This window comes from Nannobrachium achirus, assembly GCF_963921795.1.
Source record: "Nannobrachium achirus genome assembly, contig: SCAFFOLD_224, whole genome shotgun sequence".
NCBI lineage: Eukaryota > Metazoa > Chordata > Actinopteri > Myctophiformes > Myctophidae > Nannobrachium > Nannobrachium achirus.
In genome coordinates, this window is record NW_027664782.1 from 80487 (window position 1) to 103600 (window position 23114).

The window sequence follows — 23114 nt, forward strand, 5'->3', positions numbered from 1 at the left end:
AATGCTTTGAAAGAACAGTGAAGTATTATTTTTCCTGCCAGTCGTGCAAACTTCCCATGAAGTGAAAGCAATCAGCTGTCCTTTAAATGGGACAGTGTTAGCAGATATATGAACTTATCCTCAGGCACTCTGGTCAGTAATGTGAACACTATTGTATTTTCACTCTTGACAGCTACGGTACCGCTTTGTTCTTCCCTTTTTAGTCTCAGCCAGACCAGATGGCTGAATAGAGAAAGGACAGGCAGCAAAGAGGAGGGAGAGACAGCAGTAGCGCAGCCAGAACTGAAGTATTGTCTGGGTGCCTTAGTGCCCAGATGTCTCCACCCACGGGCTGTCGCCATTCACTTATACTTTATTTTGAAGAGCCCCGGAAGCCACGTGCATGTGCATGTTGTGTAATCTGACGATTACAGGAAGGAGGTCAGTTTGTTTACAAACGGTCACAAAACTAAAATCCCATCCGGGGCCGACCATCACAGATGAGATACAGCCTTTTTTATGTTACAGCATAGAATAGGAGTCAATGGAGAATAGACGCTCCATTTTGCTTCTGGGCTTGTTGCGTCATGCCGTTTTTCACCAGCACCCGCAGCAAGCGTCTGTTTACCTGGTTACCATGGTAACCCTTAACTCGTCTGTGGACGATTTAAGGAGAGCTTGGCACAGGGAGTGTTGTTAAGTGCCTACTACTCGTCCACGTGCCCACATGTCCAGTGCCCAGATTTAGTCCATGGGCCAGACGAGTTGTCGGTATCAAAAAGGTGGCAAAGGTTACCATGCATTTTTGAAAAGCTCTATATCTGTAGATTATATTTTGGTATGATAACCCTTTCTTAGACACAGCTAAATTGGTGTTATCAGCCTATAGATTTGTTGTCCCATTAACTTTACATTACAGGAAAAAAAAAGCAAAAAATGAATCTGCTTTAAGTAGCATATGAGGGGTCAAACTAGGGGGTTTTCATGATGCTGAATCCATTGCAGGCATCTGTTTTGCACAAAAAAAGCTAAACACTGTCCCACAAGACTATGGTTTAGTGATGAAAAGTGATGAGTCATCACTTTTAACACTTTTGTGGTGGCTGTTTTAGCCCCAGGAATGTTTTTCGTGCAAAACAGATGCTTGCAATGGATTCAGCAACATGAAAACCCCCAAGTTTGACCCCTCTTATGCTACTTAAAGCAGATTAATTTTTTGCTTTTTTTTCCTGTAATGTAAAGTTAATGGGACACCAACTCTAGCGGCTGATAACACCAATTTAGCTGTGTCTAAGAAAGGGTTATCATACCAAAATATAATCTACAGATATAGAGCTTTTCAAAAATGCATGGTAACCTTTGCCACCTTTTTGATACCGACAACTCGTCTGGCCCATGGACTAATTGTTTTGGTGCCCTGTTGTCCAGGTGCCCACATTTCCCCAGTGCCCACAGGTCCAGGTGCCCACCTCTCAAGGTGCCCACTCGTCCAGATGCCCGGTGTAACCCAGGTTTCAAAAAATGATATCTATTTGGCTACAGATCCCCATCTCAAAATACTTAGTTCCAGGGACCCCCGAGAAGCAAAGTTTGAGTTACAAATGTTCGCTTAAAAAATACATGTATTCAAAGATTTGCACACATTTTCATGACTTTTCAAAAATAGCAGATCTACAAGCTCAGTGCGCTGTGAGCTTATATATCTGCTATTTTGAAATAGCTAAAATAAATAAATTAAGGCCCCTCCACCTTGGGCCCTAGTAACTCTGTCCCACGTTCCCCCCTTGTGACGCCCCTGCACACACTAGGGCGGGAACTATCGAATATTTTCTTAAGCTGTGTTGTAACATGTTGCACAGTCTCTCTCTGTCACACACAGACAACAGGGTTCATCACCATGCCAGCTTGCCATGTACATTTTTGGCATGGACATACAAATATTAAATATTACCAGAGACAGATCTGCAAGCCCTAAATGTATAGTAGCCCCCTAGTGCTGTGGTTCTCAAAGTGGGTTGAGGGACCTTCAGTGTTCCTTGAAGGTGATCCAAATGGACCATTACAGGTCTGTATTTTCTGGGAGAGTACAAATGGAACCAAATGGACCCGTAGGGGTCCCACGGGTCCATTTGTAAAATAAAACATTTGAGAACCACTGTACTGGTCTGGTGGACTCCTAATGTGCCATATGTCAAGTAGATCAGTGTCATCTTAAGGCCACTTTTAACCGCACAGATTCGTCGACGATTCGGCGGCGGAAGGCGGTGGATAGCGTCGGTTGCCGAACGGGAGCTCATCGTCAGGTTTTCGGCAGCGGGTCGGGAACCTTATCGACCGAAAACTGGGAAACTGGACTTGCCCGGTTTTGTTGAGTCGGTCCCTTGACGGTCGGCAGTGAAATGAGCCAACGAGAGCGGATAAAAGACAACACACAATCCGCTGGTAGCTATCTGTTTGGCATACTGTTTCCACACAGTCACAGAGGACACCGAGACAACACACTACACATAACTGAATAAAGTGGGCGCGAGTGAACTGCCTAGCGCGATGTAGAAGTTGCCCAATTGCTACGCTTAGAAAGGTGCTTGATTGTATAATATCCACGTTTCAACTGGGTCCAGTTTGGTTATCTAGATTACCTCCTCTTTCAGCTGTGAAAAGCTGGATGTGTGCTTCAGCGTATGACGGTGCGTGTCGAGCATAGCAGACATACAAGCTCACAACGCTTCAAGTTCCGACATGTTGTGAGCTTGTAGCTCTGATATTTTCAATGCGCGACGTCACACGGAGGCAGAACGCTGAAGCAGCAACAAGATGTTGTGAAAGTGTCAGATCATGATACAATTTTAAATGATTATGATTGGTTTTAAAGGTTGTTCTACACTTCTACTTTATCCAAATAATAATATAAATAATAGGCTTAATAACAGCATTTTCCGACAGCGACGGCATGCAGGGACGATCAAGTATGGAGTGAAAATAGCCTTTCAGACTACTGCCACCTCCTGGTTTGGAATGGTATTTCATGCTATATCTCCCCGCATGCGCACAACTGCATACAGTAAGTACAGTCGGCATACAGTCGGCAGACAAAGTTCTGTGCAGTTCTTTGCAAGTTCTTTGCAGTCCTTTGCAGACTTTTTGGTGTGGAGAGGCCTTTAAATATTGTAAAGAAAACTTGGACACTTTACATTCAGTAATTGGGATCAAAAATCTAAAATGTGCCACAGGCACATTTGACGGGGACTGCCCCATAGTAGGCCGAACTCCCGTTGGGTCGAACAGCGTCGGCAGGTTAGATAATCACCCGCGAGCGTCAGCAGGTCAAAACTAAATATTTGGCTTTGCCAACCCGTTTTAATCATGTATTATAGTGTCTTTAATTAGTGTATAGATCTTTGCTCAGAGTGCCTGCTGCTTTGCAGTCAAAGCACATATGATGTGTTTACTGTTCAATTGTTGAACAGAATTCCTACATCCCATCCTTTTTAAAGGCTGACCTTTTCTCAATCATAAATGAAGAATTTGTACAGACTTGCATGTTTAAAGCGATGAGTGTTTCACTCTTTGGTAAGTCCCATAATGCTTATATTCATCCTGTCAATAAATGCATAAAAACACTATTGTCTGTCTATAATGTTTCAAGTATAATATAGGCCTACGCGTAGAAGACTATGATGGAAAAAAAAAACATCCATGTGTCTCACACTGGTTTTGATATTTAATGAAGTATTGAAGAATAGGTTAGGTATTAGGCAACATCACATCATTTGGGCAGTCTTCTACAAACAATATAGAACCAGGTGGGGACAGTGCATGACAAGTCTATTCCAGGAGGGGGAGACATATTGAAGGTTACTACAGTACATCAAGATGGATAGATAAATGAATGAATGAATGAATGAATGAATGAATGAATGAAGCACAAAACAGGACAGGAGGTTACGTCGTACACATATCTGGGCATCTGGTTAGACAACAAGCTCTCATTTAAAGTCCATGTGGAGCACCTAACTAAAAAACTAAAAGGACAAATTGGGTTCCTCTATAGAAATAGGTCATGTTTTTCTCTTGCCAGTAGAAAGACTATTGTTCAATCTGTTACAATGTCGGTGTTTGATTATGGTGATGTGCTGTACATGCATGCCTCACTCTCCACACTTAAGCCTCTTGATGATGTCTACCACAGTGCCTTGCGGTTTATAACTGGTGATGATTATCGTACCCATCATTGCTTATTATATGAAAAAGTAGGTTGGCCGTCTCTCACAGTTTGTAGAGAGCAACACTGTATTTTATTTATTTATAAGTTCTGTGTAACTTCTGTGGTAAACTTCCTTTGTATTTATCCTCGTTGGTAGAACCAAAAGTCACTGGACATGCGACTCGCTCACAGGTATTTATTAGGTACTCCTGTCCAACTATGAACAGTGAGCAAGGAAAGACTGCCTTCAAGTATTACGCTCCACACAAGTGGGATAAACTTCAGGACTCTTTGAAACTGGTTCGATTGGTCTCAATAGGGACATTTAAAGTGCTCCTTGAGGGCACACTACATAGTGATTGTACATGTTTTGTGTAAAAACTATATACTGTATATGTTTATGTACTTCTTGCATCTGTAACTGATTTCTGATTTGATTGTCTATTGTATTTTTCATTGCTTGTGTTGTTTTTATGATGTGATCAGGGTGTCCTTGAAAAAGAGAGCTTTCTCTCAATGAGCTCCCCTGAATAAATAAAGGAAAAAAAGAAAAAGACAAATGACATTAACTTACAGTAAATGTCCTCATTCAAGCCATTGTGAATGAAGAGTATGAAGGGGGAGTGTTCAATACTGTCAGGCAGAAACCTATCGTCCATGGGCCATAAGAGATGTCGGTATCCGAAAGGTTACCATGCATTTTTGAAAAGCTCTATATCTGTATATTATATTTTGGTATGATAACCCTTTCTGAGACACTAAATTTTTTTTTTTTTTTTATCTGCGGCTAGAGTTGGTGTCCCATTAACTTTACTATACAGGGGAAAACAATAAAAAACTAGGGTTTTTTCATGATTCTGAATCCATTGCAAGCATTTGTTTTGCAAAAAAAAAACACACAAAAAAAACATTCCTTGTCAAAAGTGTGAAAAGTGATGACTCATCACTTTTCATCACTAAACCATAGTCTTGTGGGGCAGTTTTTAGCCCAAGGAATGTTTTCCGTGCAAAACAGATGCTTGCAATGCATTCAGAATAATTGAAAACCCCTAGTTTGACCTAGGAGTATCACAGGTAATGTTGGAGTGCCCGTTGGGCAGATCTTTATGCCCATATATGGTGATCCATGTTGGAGTGCCCGTTGGGTAGACCTTTATGCCCATATACGGTGTTCAATGCCATCGGCCCGGCCACTAGTCATAGTGGGGTTAAATGAGTGCCATTGCCATTTTGTCACTGGAAAGATTTGCAGATAGGTAATATTCTCTTGTTCTCTTGACAGTACTATGCAGAAGATATAAGAAAAGTCGTAAAATACAATGCAAAATAAATGATATTTACAATAGAAGGGTCAGGGGGAGGTATGGTTAGGCTGTTTCTGTTACCAGTTTTGAGTAGTAGTCAGAGCGGTTTTAAAGGGAATTAGGGATTTACACGCCAGAGGCTCTATAGCATTATGATCCTCCCTGTCCCCTTTTTTGGCATCTTTGACACTATTAGTAAAATGGACCTGGACCCTTTTATTTTTTTTCACCATGTGCCACTGTGGCACCAAATTACGGCGTTCTTGTTCTAAATTGCGCTGTTGTAACAGATACACATATTTTATTTTTCTGTCCAAATAATGCTGAACCCCCCCAACAAATATTAGGAGGTCCAGAGTGAAGTGACAAGTTAAGGACTTTTAGGACATTCTTAATGCCTAAAAAGAAGGCAAAAGGGAATTATTGCATCAAAGAGTATCAACTACTATCAAAGTAGTAAAATTGGTGAAATTGGCCAGATTGTCAAATATGAGACATATAAGAACGAGGCAAAAACGTTGAAAATACACAATCTTCAGCTCACAATGCCTCACAATGCGATACATTAGAGTCAAATAAAATGTAATGCCCCAACTACTACAATTCCAAGTGCTTATCAGGATGCATGACAATGATGTGCTTCGCATTATCAAGGCCAGCCGCAACACTTGCAACTGTCTCGGAAAACTAAACCAACAGGACAGTTTTGGATGCGAGTGATGCCATGTCCACAGTTGTAATAAGACCCTGGGGTATCAGGCTTGGCATACACTCCATCTGCCCTGCCTGCATAAGTCAGCACTAGGCGCTGTTTTGTTGGTTGCAGTTGTAGTTGTGTCAGCGGGCCCTTTGGTTGGAGATGGTGTTTCTACTCTTGTGTCAGTGAGCTCTTTGGTTGGAGATGGCGTTTCTACTCTTGTGTCATTGAGCTCTTTGGTTGGAGATTGCATTTCTACCCTTGGAGTGGTGTCAGTGAGCCCTTTGGTTGGAGATGCCGTTTCTACTCTTGGAGTGGTGTCAGTGAGCCCTTTGGTTGGAGATGCCGTTTCTACCCTTTGTAGTTGTGTCAGTGAGCCCCTTGGTTGGAGATGCCGTTTCTACCCTTGTGTCAGCGAGCCCTTTGGTTGGAGATGCAGTTTCTACTCTTGTGTCAGCGGGCCCTTTGGTTGGAAATGGTGTTTCTACCCTTGTAGTGGTGTCAGCAAGCTCTTTGGTAGGAGATGGTGTTTCTACCCCTGGGGTTGTAGGTGGAGGGGGAGGAAGTGCAATGGAGAAATAATAATTTAAATGTTCTATACATTGCAAAAGGGTTATTTTATTTTTAGATACATTTCCACAAACCCTAGCGTAGCGTCCCTATTCTAGGAATTTGATGATATGCGAGCCAAAATATCGGGTCTACAAGCTCAAAACGTGTCGCGTTGTGAGGTTGTAGATTCAGGGGGCCAGGGGGCCTTCCTCCAATCATGATCAAGTGGGGGGTGGGCCTTGTGTAAGGCCTGCCCACATTCGACCATGGACCTCTTAAGTCTGACATCAAGGCAGAGGAGAACTTCTGGTGCCAACGAGGCACCAGCGCCCATGAATCTTCTTACTATAAGCTAATTTTTCTTCTCTTGTTGACAGGAAAGTGGTAAAATTATACTTTAGTCGTTATTTTTGTCTCGGATCTGTTGAAATAGCGAGGGACACAGCACTGCCCATATTGACAATACATCTGCTTGGCACCAGTGGGGGGGTCTGACTACTAAATGAAGTCACAGCTTAAGAAGCCCATAATTGGAGAAAGGCCCCACTTTATCCTGATTGGAGGAAAACCTGTGTCCTCCACCAAAAATGAAACTGTTTTTTTCTCATCACAGGAGATAAGGCTGAAGTCCAACCCATTTTGTTATTATTTGAATTAAATGAAATCACTTACCCTAGATATCTTTAAGTGTATCATCATTATCATCATCATCATCATCATCATCTTAGAATGACATTGTTTGATGTTTAATTACTAGGGGTGTAACGATACATTTTAATAGCGATTCGATACATATCACGATACATGGTTGACGATACGATACATGGACGATATTGGTTCATTCATGGCGATACAATACGATTCAATGATTTAAAATCGATATAGTAACTATTTAGCAAAGAAATTAAATTGTGTGAAAGGTGTAGGTGCAGGTTTTTAAACATGTATTATTATGGATATAAATAATGATTTTCTGGCAAATACCTGGACATTGTATATTGACAAACCTGCACCTTGACATGAACCCAGAGATTACATTTATCGATAGACCAGTATAGCTATATGGAAAGGAAAAGTAATTGAACCCCTCCTTTTAAATTTTTCTTCTTAAAAATGCTAAATATAATGCACAAGTAGGTAGTATCGATACAATCGATTCTTTGCACTGCCGATTCGATACTATACAAAATAAAACGATACGATTCGATTTTAGCTGTTTTCATTTCGATTTTTTACGTTAAAAACGATATTTCAATACAGTTACTATATTGTTACACCCCTATTAATTACTTACCTGAATTGAGAAGAGATTTCAGGTGAGTGATGAGAGGATAGCTGCCCTGGCTGCAGAACTCTCCTGCAAAGTCATCAAGGTCCAGAGCCCATACAAACGCTCCCCCAAACCTATTGTCTTTTATGTAGCGGGCCTGAGGAAACGAGGAAGAACAAACACATCACTATTTACTCACAAGGCATTGCAATTGTCACAAAGGTAGTGTTGATTTCGTCAAAAATGTTCGTTGACTATCTTTTTTCACTGACAAAAACAAAATAAAAACTATACAAAAACTAAACTATGAGGACTAAAACTGAGACTAAATATACAGTATTGATAACTTCATCAATAAATAAAAACTAGAGTAAAATGTTAGGGAGGGACTAGTGGAGAAGAGATCCAGTGCTCGGGTGTTGCGCTCTGGAAATAGCAGATCTACAAGCTCAAAACGAGTCTCACTGCGACGTGTTGTGAGCTTGTAGTTCGGATATTTTCAGTATGCAAACAATTGTAAAATCAATCACTACAACACCATCAAGGCCCACCAAAATACATTTTAGGGGACTAAATTAACTGTAGATTTAGTCAACTAAAGTTGTTTGATATTAACTCAACTAAAACCAGATTAACAAAAAAATAATCTGATGACTAAAATATTACTAAAACTAATGCAATTTAATTCAAAAGATTGACTAAAACTACATCTAAATTTGCTGTCAAAAAACACTACACGAAGGATCACGATCTGTGAGTTGTAAAGATAATTTGCTGCACCACAGAACGTATAGAAGTAAGCAATTTACCCCGAGTGAGAGGACATTATGCTCTGATAATGTCCTGTGTGAGGGGGTGATCGGACGAGGCGAAGCCGAGTCCGATAACACCCTCACACAGGACATTATCAGAGCATAATGTCCGACCCCGAGTGGTAAATAGCTTTTCTACCACTTTTTTCCGTATACATGAAAGAAAACACATAGTTGTAACTTGCAAGGATATTAAGTTACAATCATTATTGCCTATAAAACTTCCGCGACGACAGCAAATAGTTCCACAAACAACATCTTCTACTCACCACCAGATGACGCCAACTCCATGCAGAGAAAGATGTCTAGCATACAGCTAAGCTAACGTCAGTTAGAAGGACCGTTCCGGCCGTAAATAGAGGCTGTTCGCTTCCAGAAAGGCATAGGTTCAGAGAAAAGGGGCTTTAAAGTTGGCGGATTGCATTGGATCCAAATAAATCGGCGACGTCGTACGCACGTTAGTAAACATAGGACCGCTACGACCGTCATATGTTGGTTGGGGGAAAGGTGTTCCGACTACCTCCTGAAGTCCCCGGATGTACACTGAGGCGCATTGATCTCGTACTCACACAACTGCGGTGGTTGTTCTGCCATAACCTCCGGAATTTAGCCAATCAGAATCCAGTATTTGAACATGTGACTAGAAAAAGTGGTAGAAACAGACAATCGATCACCTTGGTCTCAATGCTGGCCTTGTTGTCAAACCCAACCCATTGGTTTCCTTTGGAAGCGTATGGGACTTTCTGATCCGAGATCCACTGGACAGAGGTCCCATGAAGAAATGAGCAAATCTGTGGAATATCCAGATTATACCTCATAAATACATTTTTCAAAGCTTTTGGTTAAATAAGCCACTTTCCCCCACAATAGTTGGGGGGGGGGGGGGGGGGGGGGCTCCAAACTGGCCCAAATCAATCTCCTCCTGGACACAAACCAAGTGTAAATTTACTAAAATAAAATGTATAAATTGATCAAATATCAAATGTGTGGACCCCTCCTCTGTAGTCTACATGTACTTTCCTGACCCACACATGATCATCATGCCTTAAAATCTGAGCAGGGTAGTGCGTTTTCGGGAGGGAATAGAGTTCTCAATTTCGGCCCGAACCCAACCCTACCCGACCCGACCCGACATTTTCGGGCCGGGCCGGGCTCAAAATGTATGCTAATTAGTCGGGTCGGGCCGAGCCTCGGGTTCAGTAAAAAAAAAAGAGAAAAAAAAAAAAGTTCATTTTTTTCCTTCATATTTAATAAAGATAAAGAACATGGCGCTGACTGGCGTTTCACTCGCTTATTTACTATGTGACCGTACGAGCACTCGGAGCAGCACACCACTGGCAGCAGACGAGGCAGAGTAGAGTGAGTGAGAGACAGAGAGCCGCAGTCAGCGATGCTGGCAGCATGTTGCTAATAATAGCAGGCTGGTGTTGCGCACCAAAACACCATTCAATCTGCAAACCCACTGAAGTCTGCTTTGCATCACGATCTGACTTGTTTAGAACTTGCAGATCAGTGCATCTCTTATCCAGGCCAGCCAGGCCCAGGGTCATAAATCAGCGACAGCAGCAGCTATACGATGGTGGGGTTACAACAGGTCGACTCCTAATTTGTCCGAAACGAAACGAAAGAAAGTGGAGGAGAGAGAGACTCACTGAGAGTTGAGTGACAGAGACGGCACATGCAGAGCAGACAGATGCATGCGTTGCACCGTGTGAACAAGATGAGGAGGATTAAGGATTAAACTTTTCTTCATGAGAGAACATGCTAACATTGCCGAACCAAAAGTGGAAAGGTAGGCTAATCTCACTCTCTCAGCCTACTACTCGCTATAATAACACATGGTACGGTCACCGCGGTGGCGGCGTGGCGCCACCTGGAGGCGTTTTTAAATGTGTTTATTTTCCTTCACTCTGGCTTTTTAGTTCGGGCTTAAAATGATGAAACTAGTTAGGGTCGGGCCGGGCCTCGGGCCGACCCTGTCGGGCTCAGTTAGGGCCGGGCCTTAATTTTCAGGCCCGTTGAGAACTCTAGGAGGGAAGGGGCGTTACGGTGGGGGGTGGGATGGCCCTAAAAAGGATTGGCCCAGGGCCCTCGCGGGTGTTAATCCGTCCCTGATGTCGACAGGCATTCAGTGCTCCTTGCGTTCAATGTGCTGTTTGACTGCATCTGCTCTGTTATTCATGCATTTCTTTACCTCAAGGGTCTTCAACAGGGGGTCTGGGACCCGGGTGTCGCTCTCCATTCCGACATGTCACCACTCCGAAATTGACTTCTTATTGTCGGAGTGGCGACACTTCCATAGAGGTTAAGTTTAGGGTTAGGGTTAGAGATAGGGTTAGTGTTGGAATGGAGACATGTCGGAAAGGAGACATGTCGGAGTGCCGGGGTGTAACCCTGGGACGCCTAGGGGGTCCTCAGAGTTACTACAGTGGGGCCTCCAAATCTTTGTGAGAAACTTGTTTTCTCCTTTCTTATATTAACCACTTGAACCCTAGTGTCCATATTCTGAGAACTTTAGCCAAAAATAGCAGATCTAGAAGCTCACAACGCCTCGTAGATCGGCTGTTTTCGGCAAAGAGGTTTGGTGTAGAGTGGAAAAAGAGCAGACTAAGTACAGAGTGAAAGCTCAAGTTTCAAATTGACATGAATCCAAAATACACTGATGATTGTGCTGTCAAACGATTAAATTATAATCTATGAAAAGGTTGTGGGGGTCCCTGCTTCATCTCTCTCTCAACTAAGGGGTCCTTGGCCTGAAAACATTGAAGACCCTCAAGCTTTACCTCATAGTAGGACCAGAAGCCTCCCTCTCTGGTGAAGGGCCCGGCAGCGGCAGGACCGCTGACAGGGGCCCCAACAGCAGTGGACTGAGAGGAGAGGCGAAACGCTCGCCCATAGGTTCCAACCCCCAGGCTGAGCTTCTCCGCAGGCGCTCCATTATCACGATAATACTTCATGGCAAAGTCCTTCGGGGAGCAAAAGAGTTGGACAGGAAGGGAAAAGGGTTAGGGTTCAAATTGACTCTCTACAAGCTCAAAGCGTGCCGCGTGATGCAACGCCTTGTCAGCTGGTATAGATCAGCCATTTTCGGACTGCGGCTCAAGGCGGGCTCATATTTAGATGAATACAAACGCAAGCAAAGGTGAATTCTCACTGCATTGAAGTAAATGTTTTCTCCAGTGTCTTGGGAGCCCTTGTACAGAGGACTGTAGCAACTCATAATGTAATAACGGCTCATAATGTAATAAGGGCTCATAATGTAATAAGAAAAATGTAATAAAAACTCATAATGTAATAATCAGCTCATAATGTAATAAAAAAACAAGCGCATAACGTAATAATGGATTTTTCAATAATGTAATAATGTGTTACATTAAGAACCTCCACATAGGAGGCTCATAATGTAATAAAACTTCATAATGTAATAATGTATTTTTATTACATTATGAGCTGATTATTACATTATGAGCTTGTATTACATTTTAATTATTACATTATGTGCTTGTTTTTTATTACATTATGAGCTGATTATTACATTATGAGTTTTTATTACATGTTTTTATTACATTATGAGCCCTTATTACATTATGAGTTGCTACACACCCTGCCAACTGTGTTGATGGAGAATGGAGCAACTATCTGCTAAACATGCAGCAAATGAATACATATGGGGATCATTTAGCTGTACAAAGAGCATCCACAATGTTCAACATACAGTTCGTGATTGTATCGACACTGGGTGTTGATGCAACATCGATAATATCCCCATGTGGTCAGTATGACGACAGTCTGCCATTGCTAGTTCTGGGCCACTTTGCCGAAGGTCATGGGGACCATTATGTAAGCCTTGATGGACCAGTCACACACTTGATTCAAAGAGTCCAGGAAGCAGAGGAGAGCGCACCACTTCAATCTGTCCCTCACTCTGGCCCTAAGTCTAGCCCTCACTCTGGCCCTGACTCGGTACCTCATTCTGGCCCTGACTCTGTCCCTCACTCGGGCTTGACGTGCTGAAGCTAAGTTAAGCTAAGCTAACGTCGCTGTCTGTAATGACTGGTTACACTTAAGGGTTTTGAAGAAACGTTAGGTGGATACTAGTATACACAACTCTAAAAGAACTGGTGCACTATTGTGTTGGAGTGCCTCAGTGCGGCTGCAGAGTTAAGGTGCTATCTATCCCTGATTGATTGATTGATTGATTGATTGATTGATTGATTGATTGATTGAAGACTTTATTAGAAATTTGCATAGGAAAAGGTTCATGACAGTGCAGTTCACTGGTACAAGGTCAACTAAAGGGAGATCCTAGTAAGCTTTTCAGCTTATTTGCACAGGAAACCTTCATGTATCTCATATAACAACTGAGACCACACTATTAAGTAGGGTGACCAGAAGTCCCGGTTTGGCCGGGACTGTTCGTTTTCAAACTGCGTGTCCCGGTGTCCGGACAAATATCTCAAATAAATATCACTAATATTTCCCGCTTTTCAACATTCACTACAAAATTGTGCCAATAATATCTGTTTTTAGTGGTTGCATAGACATTTATCATGTTCTTTTCACGAAAATATGCTCAACTAACCAATCAGAAAACATGTACAAATTCATTACGCGTCTGAATTCAACGCTGAGGCTGTTTGTCAATCACTCACTACCTGTTTGCTCACTACCTGTGCGCTTGCACGAATGTTAGAGAATGGGCACGCACGTGCGCGATAACGTGCACATTGCTTTTAGGGTCTCGGTTTTAGGCAACAGTGGTTTGCGTCCCGGTTTGAGCGGCTGAAAATATGGTCATCCTACTATTAAGTCATTATGCTAATGTATGGACGTCTCTGTTGTTTCATACACCATCTTTGGGCATATTCTACACTATTGTTATTTATAATTTGAGCTTGACTGTGATACATGTGGCTACCTGTTTGATTTGATGTTTTTGTGGGATAGAGAAGCCAGGGCTTGTAGTTACTGTCAAAATTGTAGCTACCTGTCGTACCTGATACTGTATGCTGGTGGAAAAGGGGGAAACAAATCAAACCAAGTTTGAAGTGAGAGGTGGTGCGTGTGTCTCATAATGACATTATCCGTTCCTATCTCCTGCCCTGCTCTGCCCTCACTCTGGCCCTGACCCGGTACCTCACTCTGGCCCTAAGTCTGGACAGATCGAAGAGGTGCGCTCTTTGAATCAAGTGTGTGACTGGTCCATCAAGGCTTACATAATTGTCCCCATGACCTTCGGCAAAGTGGCGCAGAACTAGCAATGGCAGACTGTCGTCATACTGACCACATGGGAAATATTATCGATGTTGCATCAACACCCAGTGTCGATACAATCACGAACTGTATGTTGAACATTGTGGATGCTCCTGGTACAGCTAAATGATCCCCATATGTATTCATTTGCTGCATGTTTAGCAGATAGTTGCTCCATTCTTCATCAACAAAGTTGGCAGGGTGTGTAGGCGTGTTTCCTAAACCCACCAGGATTGAGTTAAGACCCGCCTCGTGGAAACGCCCCTCTCAATGAATAATCTTAAGTATGAAAGTGCATATGAATGTCAGACTTAGTGCAAAGCATTACTGTACCTACTACCTACTGATCCATTACAATAACACACGCAGAATACGTCCAAAGCCATATCCAAACTAGAACAATTTAACTGATAATCAGTAAGAGTTTTTATTTTGAGCACAGTAGTGACAAATTAATAGCTTTCTCAGTATGTTTTTCTCTTTAGCAAAGTTACAAAGTTTTCCCTTTTTTAAGCACAGTACAAAGTAAGTGTAAGTTTCAATTTATTATTAATTTTTTTAGCACGTTAATTTTAGCACTGTAGTGACAAATTAATAGCTGTGCATTGTGCAAATGCAGGCTTTTCTCAGTACAAGTTTTAAGATTGTCTTCATGCCTTTACTAGGTCTGACTTTATCCACCCTCCATGTGTCCGGCAAGGATTTCAGCCACTCCTGGAAGTTCTGGCGTTTCCACGAGGCGGGTCTTAACTCAAGCCTGGTGGGTTTAGGAAACACGCGGTGTGTAGCAACTCATAATGTAATAAGGGCTCATAATGTAATAAAAACATGTAATAAAAACTCATAATGTAATAATCAGCTCATAATGTAATAAAAAACAAGTGCATAATGTAATAATTAAAACGTAATAAAAGCTCATAATGTAATAATCAGCTCATAATGTAATAAAAAAATACATTATTACATTATGAAGTTGTATTACATTATGAGCCTCCTATGTGGAGGTTCTTAATGTAACACATTATTACATTATTACATTATTGAAAAATCCATTATTACGTTATGCGCTCGTTTTTTTATTACATTATGAGCTGATTATTACATTATGAGTTTTTATTACATTTTTCTTATTACATTATGAGCCCTTATTACATTATGAGCAGTTATTACATTATGAGTTGCTACAGGACTGTTATGGCCCGTGACTTGCTCCCAGGAGCCATGGAAGTCATAAGTCATCACGTTGATCATGTCCAGGTACCTGAGGAAACGGAAGTAAGATGTCGGTTCACCCACGTCCAGACTTAGCCATCGAATCTTTTTAAGTCGTCTCATACATACCTAGAAATCTCTGCTATTTCATAACCAGCATCGATGGTTGGTTTCCCAGCTGCAACTGCAGCAGTAAGCATGAGTCTGGGGCGACCAGTGGCTGCTCCCTCCGTCTCATAGGCCTGTCGCAGTTCCTATATAAGTTGTACAGACACTGTGTTATACATGAAACAAGCCTAGTGACCAGGCCTGGAACACTGTGTTATACATGAAACAAGCCTAGTGACCAGGCCTGGAACACTGTGTTATACATGAAACAAGCCTAGTGACCAGGCCTGGAACACTGTGTTATACATGAAACAAGCCTAGTGACCAGGCCTGGAACACTGTGTTATACATGAAACAAGCCTAGTGACCAGGCCTGGAACACTGTGTTATACATGAAACAAGCCTAGTGACCAGGACTGGAATTTCGTCATTTTAGGGGCAAGGCCACTTGGCCTTTGGTGTTGTCCATTTCTTTAGGGCACAAAGGCCAAATGCCAGGGCAGGAAGGCCATCAAATAAAACGAGATTTAGTCCATTGAAAGAATTTGTTGAATTTAAGGGTTAGGGATGATAACCTAATCTGTAGTGATATGGATAAATTATGGTATTTACAATCTGATCCATGCTCAGCCCAGCACCAATCAAAGTCACTGGATTGGTTTAAAGATGGGGACTCGGGGGAGTTATGATTTCATAATCTCAACAAAAGACACTGGTGTCTACATGACAAGAAAGAGACAGAGGAGAAAGTGGTACAGTCCGCTGGGGCATTAAGGCCACTGTGGCCTCAGGTCATGCCATTGGTTTGAGGGGCACAAGGCCAAACTGGGGGGGCGACGACGGCCATGGCCTTCATGGCCTCCATGAAATTCCTACCCTGCTAGTGACAGATGCATAAATATTTCAGAGTAAATACTTTAATTAAAACAAAAACATTCTGTTAAAAAAACATGACAAACAAAATCATATGGATTAACCACTTAGTTGATCAATGGCCACAAACACATATTGATCACACTAACCGATTGTGAAAATTGTCTTTACGCTGTAAAAATAAGACGTGTGCTCTGTACGTTCCTGACAGTGGCTGAAGTGAACTATGGATCTGACCTTGCACAACAAGGTGAACCTCTGCTTGTCCCTAGCAGGGCTTCCTTGTGATCCTGGATATTCCCAGTTCAGGTCTAGACCGTCAAATCCATGTTTTGTCAGCAGAGCGATGGAGGACCTGATGAACGTATTTCTGTTGCCCGGAGTTGACACCATTCTGCTGAATCTGAAACATGAATACATGGATGCATTAAGGTTGTAAGGTTGTCGATAGAGTATGTCATCATGACTGACGTATGTGGAGCATATTATATCAATCAAGTGTCTCACTTTTCGGAGCCAAAATTGTATCCACCAACCGACAACAGTGTTTTGAGATTAGGATTCCTATGAGAAAATACAGCAGCAATGGTTATCTTCCCTAGGGTTGCATCCTAGAGGCAAATCATTCCAGTGCCCAAATGACTTCAAAGGTAATCTACCAAATAACTTGTTTTTTTTGCACTGGATCGCCCGCTGGTCAGTAAGAACACTTTGAAGACTCTAGCAAGAGCACTCATTCAACCCATTTTTGACTATTAAGTCCACATACTGTATGGTATCGCAGCGACTCATTAGCTGACAGAGTACAGCATCTTGCAATGGGCCTGGTGTACAAGATACATGACACCACTAAAATGTACCTGACAAAATACTTACAAAATATCAAGGATGTTCACAATTGCAACATCAGAGGCAGCTCCACAAATCAGGTCCAACACAGATTTGGCTCAAACAAAGGGTCAAATTTGTTCTCCTGCTATGCCTGCAAAAATGTGGAATGCCCAACCGATGGCCTTAAAACTGTGTACATCCCTACCCTCCTTTAAAACCTCTCTGAAAAGTCACTTACAGGCGGCTGCAACTCGAAACTGGTAAAAAGACAAAGCCTATCCTTTGACCCCCCTGACCTTTTTACTGTAAATACAATTGATTTTATTTAGTTTTCTGACTGATGCTATTTTTTTGCATAGTAGCCTACAGTGTTATTTGTCATTTGTCATTTAACGTTGTATGAATTGAGAAAAAAGGGACCCCAATTTAAACAAGCCCATTTCTTGTGGTGTGTAGAAGATTTTGTATGTTAGTTTACTGTTATTATTTTGTTATTATAGTTGTGGTTATCGTTATTTTGTATTATTTGGCTTTATTAGTTAAGTTTGGGAAGATAAGTGATTTATTAGCTGATTTGGGCTCCAAGGGCACGCCTCTCCCAGGCCTAATTGAGTGACAGGCAGCAAAGGCTTAAGTAGACCCAGCCCAGGTAATGAGGGAAGGCATGCACCTGAGTGGACAAATGTTTTTTTTTTTTACCAATGCCAGAGCCACAGTGGAGAGAACTATGCCAGAACCTGAAAACCTGTCTGTAGGCCTATAGGGTGTGCCAACGGTGACGCAATTGTAGTCCTAGAGTGGCGTTTCAATTGTTTGATTGGCATAGAACTAATACTACGACTCCAATCAGAACACCTGTGTAAGGCTGTGTTTGACCCAAAATATGGCCGCTCTAGGACTACAATTGGCACACCCTATATGCACTTTATATTGGTGAAGTAAACATGCAAGACAAAACTTCAAGTAGCTGTGTGGACATTCTGTCACGGTGAGAGGCAGGATTGTAGGACCCAGTAGCAGAACACACAGGCAGGAGCAGAGCAGGTCAATTATATAATGATTTATTCTTCAAACTACATGGAACAAAACAGGACTGCGACATAACACCCATAACAACATCTAAGACCTAGCAAGGGACACATGGAACTGAGGGGTTTAAATAGACTGACTAACAGGACACAGGTGAGCAACAAGGACAATTAACACATGATTGGCTAGGACTGAACAAGACACAGGTGAACTATGATTACAATGACATACTGGTGAGACAAGACAGATTGCAACAACTACAGCAAACAGGAAACACTCATAACAATACTACACAATAAAGTACATGGTTCCTGACAGTACCCCCCCTTTAAGGGATGGATTCCAGACATCCCAAAAACATTGTCAGAACACTTAGCAGGGACAACATTCTCTGAAGACATATTTGTTAACAAATATTGGCAAGAACCAATAAAATAAGTTTACAGAACACTTAGCAGGGTGGGTGGAGGGTGGTTGGAAAGGAGGGGCTTAGCACCAAAAACTGGAATGGCAAATACAATTCAGGACAAAAAACATTTGACTGGTTTTGGGCAGGGCAAGACAAAAAGCTAAACACACAAACTAACAGACTAACTGACAGACAGACACACAGACAAACATGCAGGCAAACACAAAGACAAGCAGACAGGGACAAGGTGAGACAAACTGAGAGACAAACAAACTAACTGACAGACAGACAGACAGACAGACAGGCAGACAAGCAGGCAGTCTGACATAACAGGTGGTTTGTTAAACAGGGGATTAGGGGACTGAGGAGAAGACAAACGCACAAGCAAACTGGCAGACAGACATGCATACATACAAACTGGGAGACAGGCGGACAAGCAGACAGGTAGAGTGGCCAAAAGACTGGTTAGTGGAGAGTAGAGTTCTCAAATTCTGCCCGAACCCGACCATACCCGAACCCGACCGACATTTAGGGTAGGGTAGGGCCTAAAATGTATGCTAATTAGTCGGGCCGGGTAGGGCTCGGGCTCAATGAAAAAATGTAATATTTGTTTTTATTATTTTATTACTATTATTATATGATAGACCCGACAATACCCGACCCGACCCGAAGGTTTTCGGGCCGGGTAGGGCCTAAAATGTATGCTAACTAGTTTTATGTGTCAGGAACCATGCTGGGTAGGGCCCGAGGCCCTACCCAGCTAGGGCCCAGTTAGGGCCGGGCCTTAAATTTCAGGCCCGTTGAGAACTCTAGTGGAGAGGATGCTCCAAAACTGAACAGGGGGGGCCGGGGAAAGGTACCAGTCTGGGGAAACTGAGGGTCACAATGTTCGGAATGGTCAGAAGGGGTGTCAGCTGGGAAAGTTGACAAGGGTTCAGGAGACTGTTCAGGCAGGTTGGGAATGGCGGAAGAGGGTTCAGGTGGAGCAGTAAGCTCCGTGGAGGCGAGCTGCACCATGGCCTCAGTGGAGGCGGGCTGCGGTGGCGTGGCCTCAGTGGAGGCGAGCTGCAGCGGCGTGGGCTCACAGGCGAGCTGCAGCGGTTCGGAGGCGAGCTGCAGCGGCGGGGCCTCAGACAAGAGCTGCAGCGGCAGGGCCTCGGAGGCGAGCTGCAGCGGCGTGGCCTCGGAGGCGAGCTGCAGCGGCGTGGAGGCGAGCTGCAGCGGCTTGGCCTCGGAGGCTAGCTGCAGCGGCGTGGAGGCGAGCTGCAGCGGCGGGGCCTCAGACGAGAGCTGCAGCTGCGGGGCCTCAGACGAGAGCTGCAGCGGCGGGGCCTGAGACGAGAGCTGCAGCGGCAGGGCCTGAGACGAGAGCTGCAGCGGCGGGGCCTCAGACGAGAGCTGCAGCGGCGGGGCCTCAGACGAGAGCTGCAGCGGTGGGGCCTCGAGCTGCAGCGGTGGGGCCTCAGACGAGAGCTGCAGCGGTGGGGCCTCGAGCTGCAGCGGTGGGGCCTCAGACGAGAGCTGCAGCGGTGGGGCCTCAGACGAGAGCTGCAGCGGTGGGGCCTCGGAGGTGCTGGGCGACAGTGAGGGCTCCTGGACACGCTGGTGACGAGGGGGCGTCCGCGTCTTCTCCGGGTGACCTCAAGAGAGACAGGATGAGGGAGCACAGGGTCCGGACAGGTGGGTTCCAGGCTCACCAACCCAAGCCGAACCACTGGAGTAGGCTGCTCACAAGCCAACTGGAGGCCATTAGGCTGGAACACAGGCTGGGAAGCAGGCTCAGCAGGCAAAGGGTGGTTGTTACAGCAAGGACTTTAACATGGTGGTCAGTTGCCTTGCCGTTTCCTCCACCAGACTGACTAGGTTTGGTCTCCTCTTCATGAAATTAAAGAGTTCTTTGAGGGCAGACCTAAGAGCTGTCTCCTGCTGTAAAACACATGTGGTGTTCTTAACTGCATCTACATAACTGTGAATTGCCAGCAGGTCGTCGTCAATCTCCTGGAGTTCTGCTGGGTCCATATTGGCTAGGTCTTACTGTCACGGTGAGAGGCAGGATTGTAGGACCCAGTAGCAGAACACACAGGCAGGAGCAGGGCAGGTCAATTATATAATGATTTATTCTTCAAACTACATGGAACAAAACAGGACTGCGACATAACAACACCCATAACAACATCTAAGACCTAGCAAGGGACACATGGAACTGAGGGGTTTAAATAGACTGACTAACAGGACACAGGTGAGCAACAAGGACAATTAACACATGATTGGCTAGGACTGAACAAGACACAGGTGAACTATGATTACAATGACATACTGGTGAGACAAGACAGATTGCAACAACTACAGCAAACAGGAAACACTCATAACAATACTACACAATAAAGTACATGGTTCCTGACACATTCATTGTGTGCTTTATGCCTGTGTCTAGGACTCTAGGTACATTAGTGGGTTTGTTTAGGAGGTTTGTTTGGAACCGACAAACTGCACTTACATGGTGTTTATCCTTTTAGTTGACCGTATACCAATGAACTGTACTGTCCTATACATTTTCCTATGCAAACCTTTAGTAAAGTATTCAATCAATCAATCAATAGCAATTCATGACTGACATGTTCCGCATTCCATATGGTGGGAGCAAAGGACCAACCTCTCTTTAACCCTACTTAAAGTGACATTATAGGCATTGGTGAAAAGTACATTTACTTAAGTACTTTGGTAGAATTTTGAGGTATTTGTAGTTTACTTGAGTATTTCCAATTTCCAATACTTTTACTTCTACTCCACTACATCTCGGATCCAAATATTGTACCTTTACTCCACTACAATAATTTGAAAACTTTAGTTACTAGTTACTTCACAGATATAAATGATTATATTATAAAACATACATGAATCCACTTTAGCCCTATTTTATACCTAGGCTATTTGAAAATGCCGATCTACAAGCTCACATTGTGTCACATTGCGATGCGTTGTGATCTTGCAGATCTGCTATTCTGCAAGTACATTTTGAATTCCACCACTGATTATAGGTCTAATCTTTCAAATTATCATCAAGGTCTCAAGCATTAGGAGTTTTGTTTTTTATCTTTATTTTTATTGTACATTTTTAACTGTGCAAATTAATTGTGTGGAGCAAAAGACCAACCTGTCTTTAAGTCCGTTAAAGGACTTATAGAGTGTCTCATCATTCCATTCAAAGGTTACCAGCTCATTGGCATCATTTATCACAGCAAAGGCATAGAACAGGTGGGTGCAGAGGTTGGGATCGATGTTGGCAGGTAAAAACTTCCCATGTCCAGGTCTGTATTGGGCCCAGTTGGTGAAGTAACATCCCAGCATGGACGAAGAGGCTGAAACATGGAAACGTGGCACAAGTTTGTCTGATTGTTTGATGCAACAACAATTTGATGCACTTATTATCTCAAAAGGCACAAAAAAGCCATGTTTGTTTTCATTGTGGACCTTTGGGCGGGGGGTTGTGTGTGTGTGTGTGTGTGTGTGTGTGTGTGTGTGTGTGGCTTGCATGTAAGCGTGCAACAAATCTGTGTTGATGTAGATATTTAATGGTGGTAAAAGCCCTATTAAAATCTAATATTGTATATTTAAACATTCCATTTAATCACCTAATCACCATAACCTGTAGAGACTCACCTAAACTGCCCTGGCTGACGCCCAGACCTTCAAAGGTAGAAACATTCAGAGATTAGTTAGACTTTAAGAAAATATTCAGTCTGTTAAAATGTACAAAACTAGAGCACATCTAGAGTCCACGCCCGCTTCTTTACTAAAAAACTTTTTTTTTCAAAAAAAGTTAAAAAAAAAAAAAAAAAAATTAAAGAAAAAAAAAGTTAAAAAAAGAATAAATAAAAAATAATAAAAAAAAAATGGGGGGGGGGGGGGGGAACTATTGTGGCGGAACTATTGTGCCGCAGCACGTTTCCGGTCGGACATATTTGACCGCCGGACGCACTTCCGGTTAAGAACTCCGTGTGCCACGTGATCAGTCCTAGCCAATTGGAGTGCTGCATTTGGTTGTGTCTGACAAACAAATAAATACAGCTGGCTGCAGTTCTAAAATGTATGTATAGATAATGGCTTACCCGCAATACCCAATACAAAGCTCCATGTACACAGATTAGTTTCAGGTACACACACACGCACGTGATAAAGAATAGAGGAAATGGGAAAGAATGGGAAATGGTTTCTCATGACAATGAGTACCCAAAGACAAATGAAAGTATGTCACTTCAAGCTGTTTATATGCTGTTGGAACAACGGAAGTTCAGGAGAACAGACCACACAGGATAACCATCTCCTCCCTTCTCCATCACTTCTAATCTAACCTACCTTCTCCTCCCTACCTCACCTGCCTCAAATCCCACTGATAACAACTCCTCCCTTATCTCCTCCTACCAAGCCAATCAAGCGCCGTATTTAAACCTGGCCGTGCCAGCAGCATTTCATGCTCAGTTCTCGCATTGCGCGAAACCCACGCAACTAGTACCTCGTACTAAAAAACCCTTTTGTCTTCGACAAAGTTTGTCTTCATCGACACAAAACCATCGCTATTTC

At 43.1% G+C, this 23114-nt stretch overlaps 1 protein-coding gene across 1 annotated transcript; it reads right to left on the bottom strand.

The window, feature by feature from the left end:
* Positions 1–205: 205 nt before the first annotated feature.
* LOC308280800 (acidic mammalian chitinase-like) lies at positions 206–22870 on the bottom strand (the record flags this gene model as incomplete). Its single annotated transcript, XM_080755118.1, has 12 exons — positions 206–222; positions 8031–8163; positions 9493–9609; positions 11602–11784; positions 11973–12020; positions 15257–15332; positions 15413–15537; positions 16502–16667; positions 16772–16828; positions 21688–21922; positions 22194–22220; positions 22852–22870. 12 exons carry the CDS (start codon positions 22868–22870, stop codon positions 206–208), a joined length of 1203 nt encoding a protein of 400 aa, XP_080611244.1.
* Positions 22871–23114: the final 244 nt, after the last annotated feature.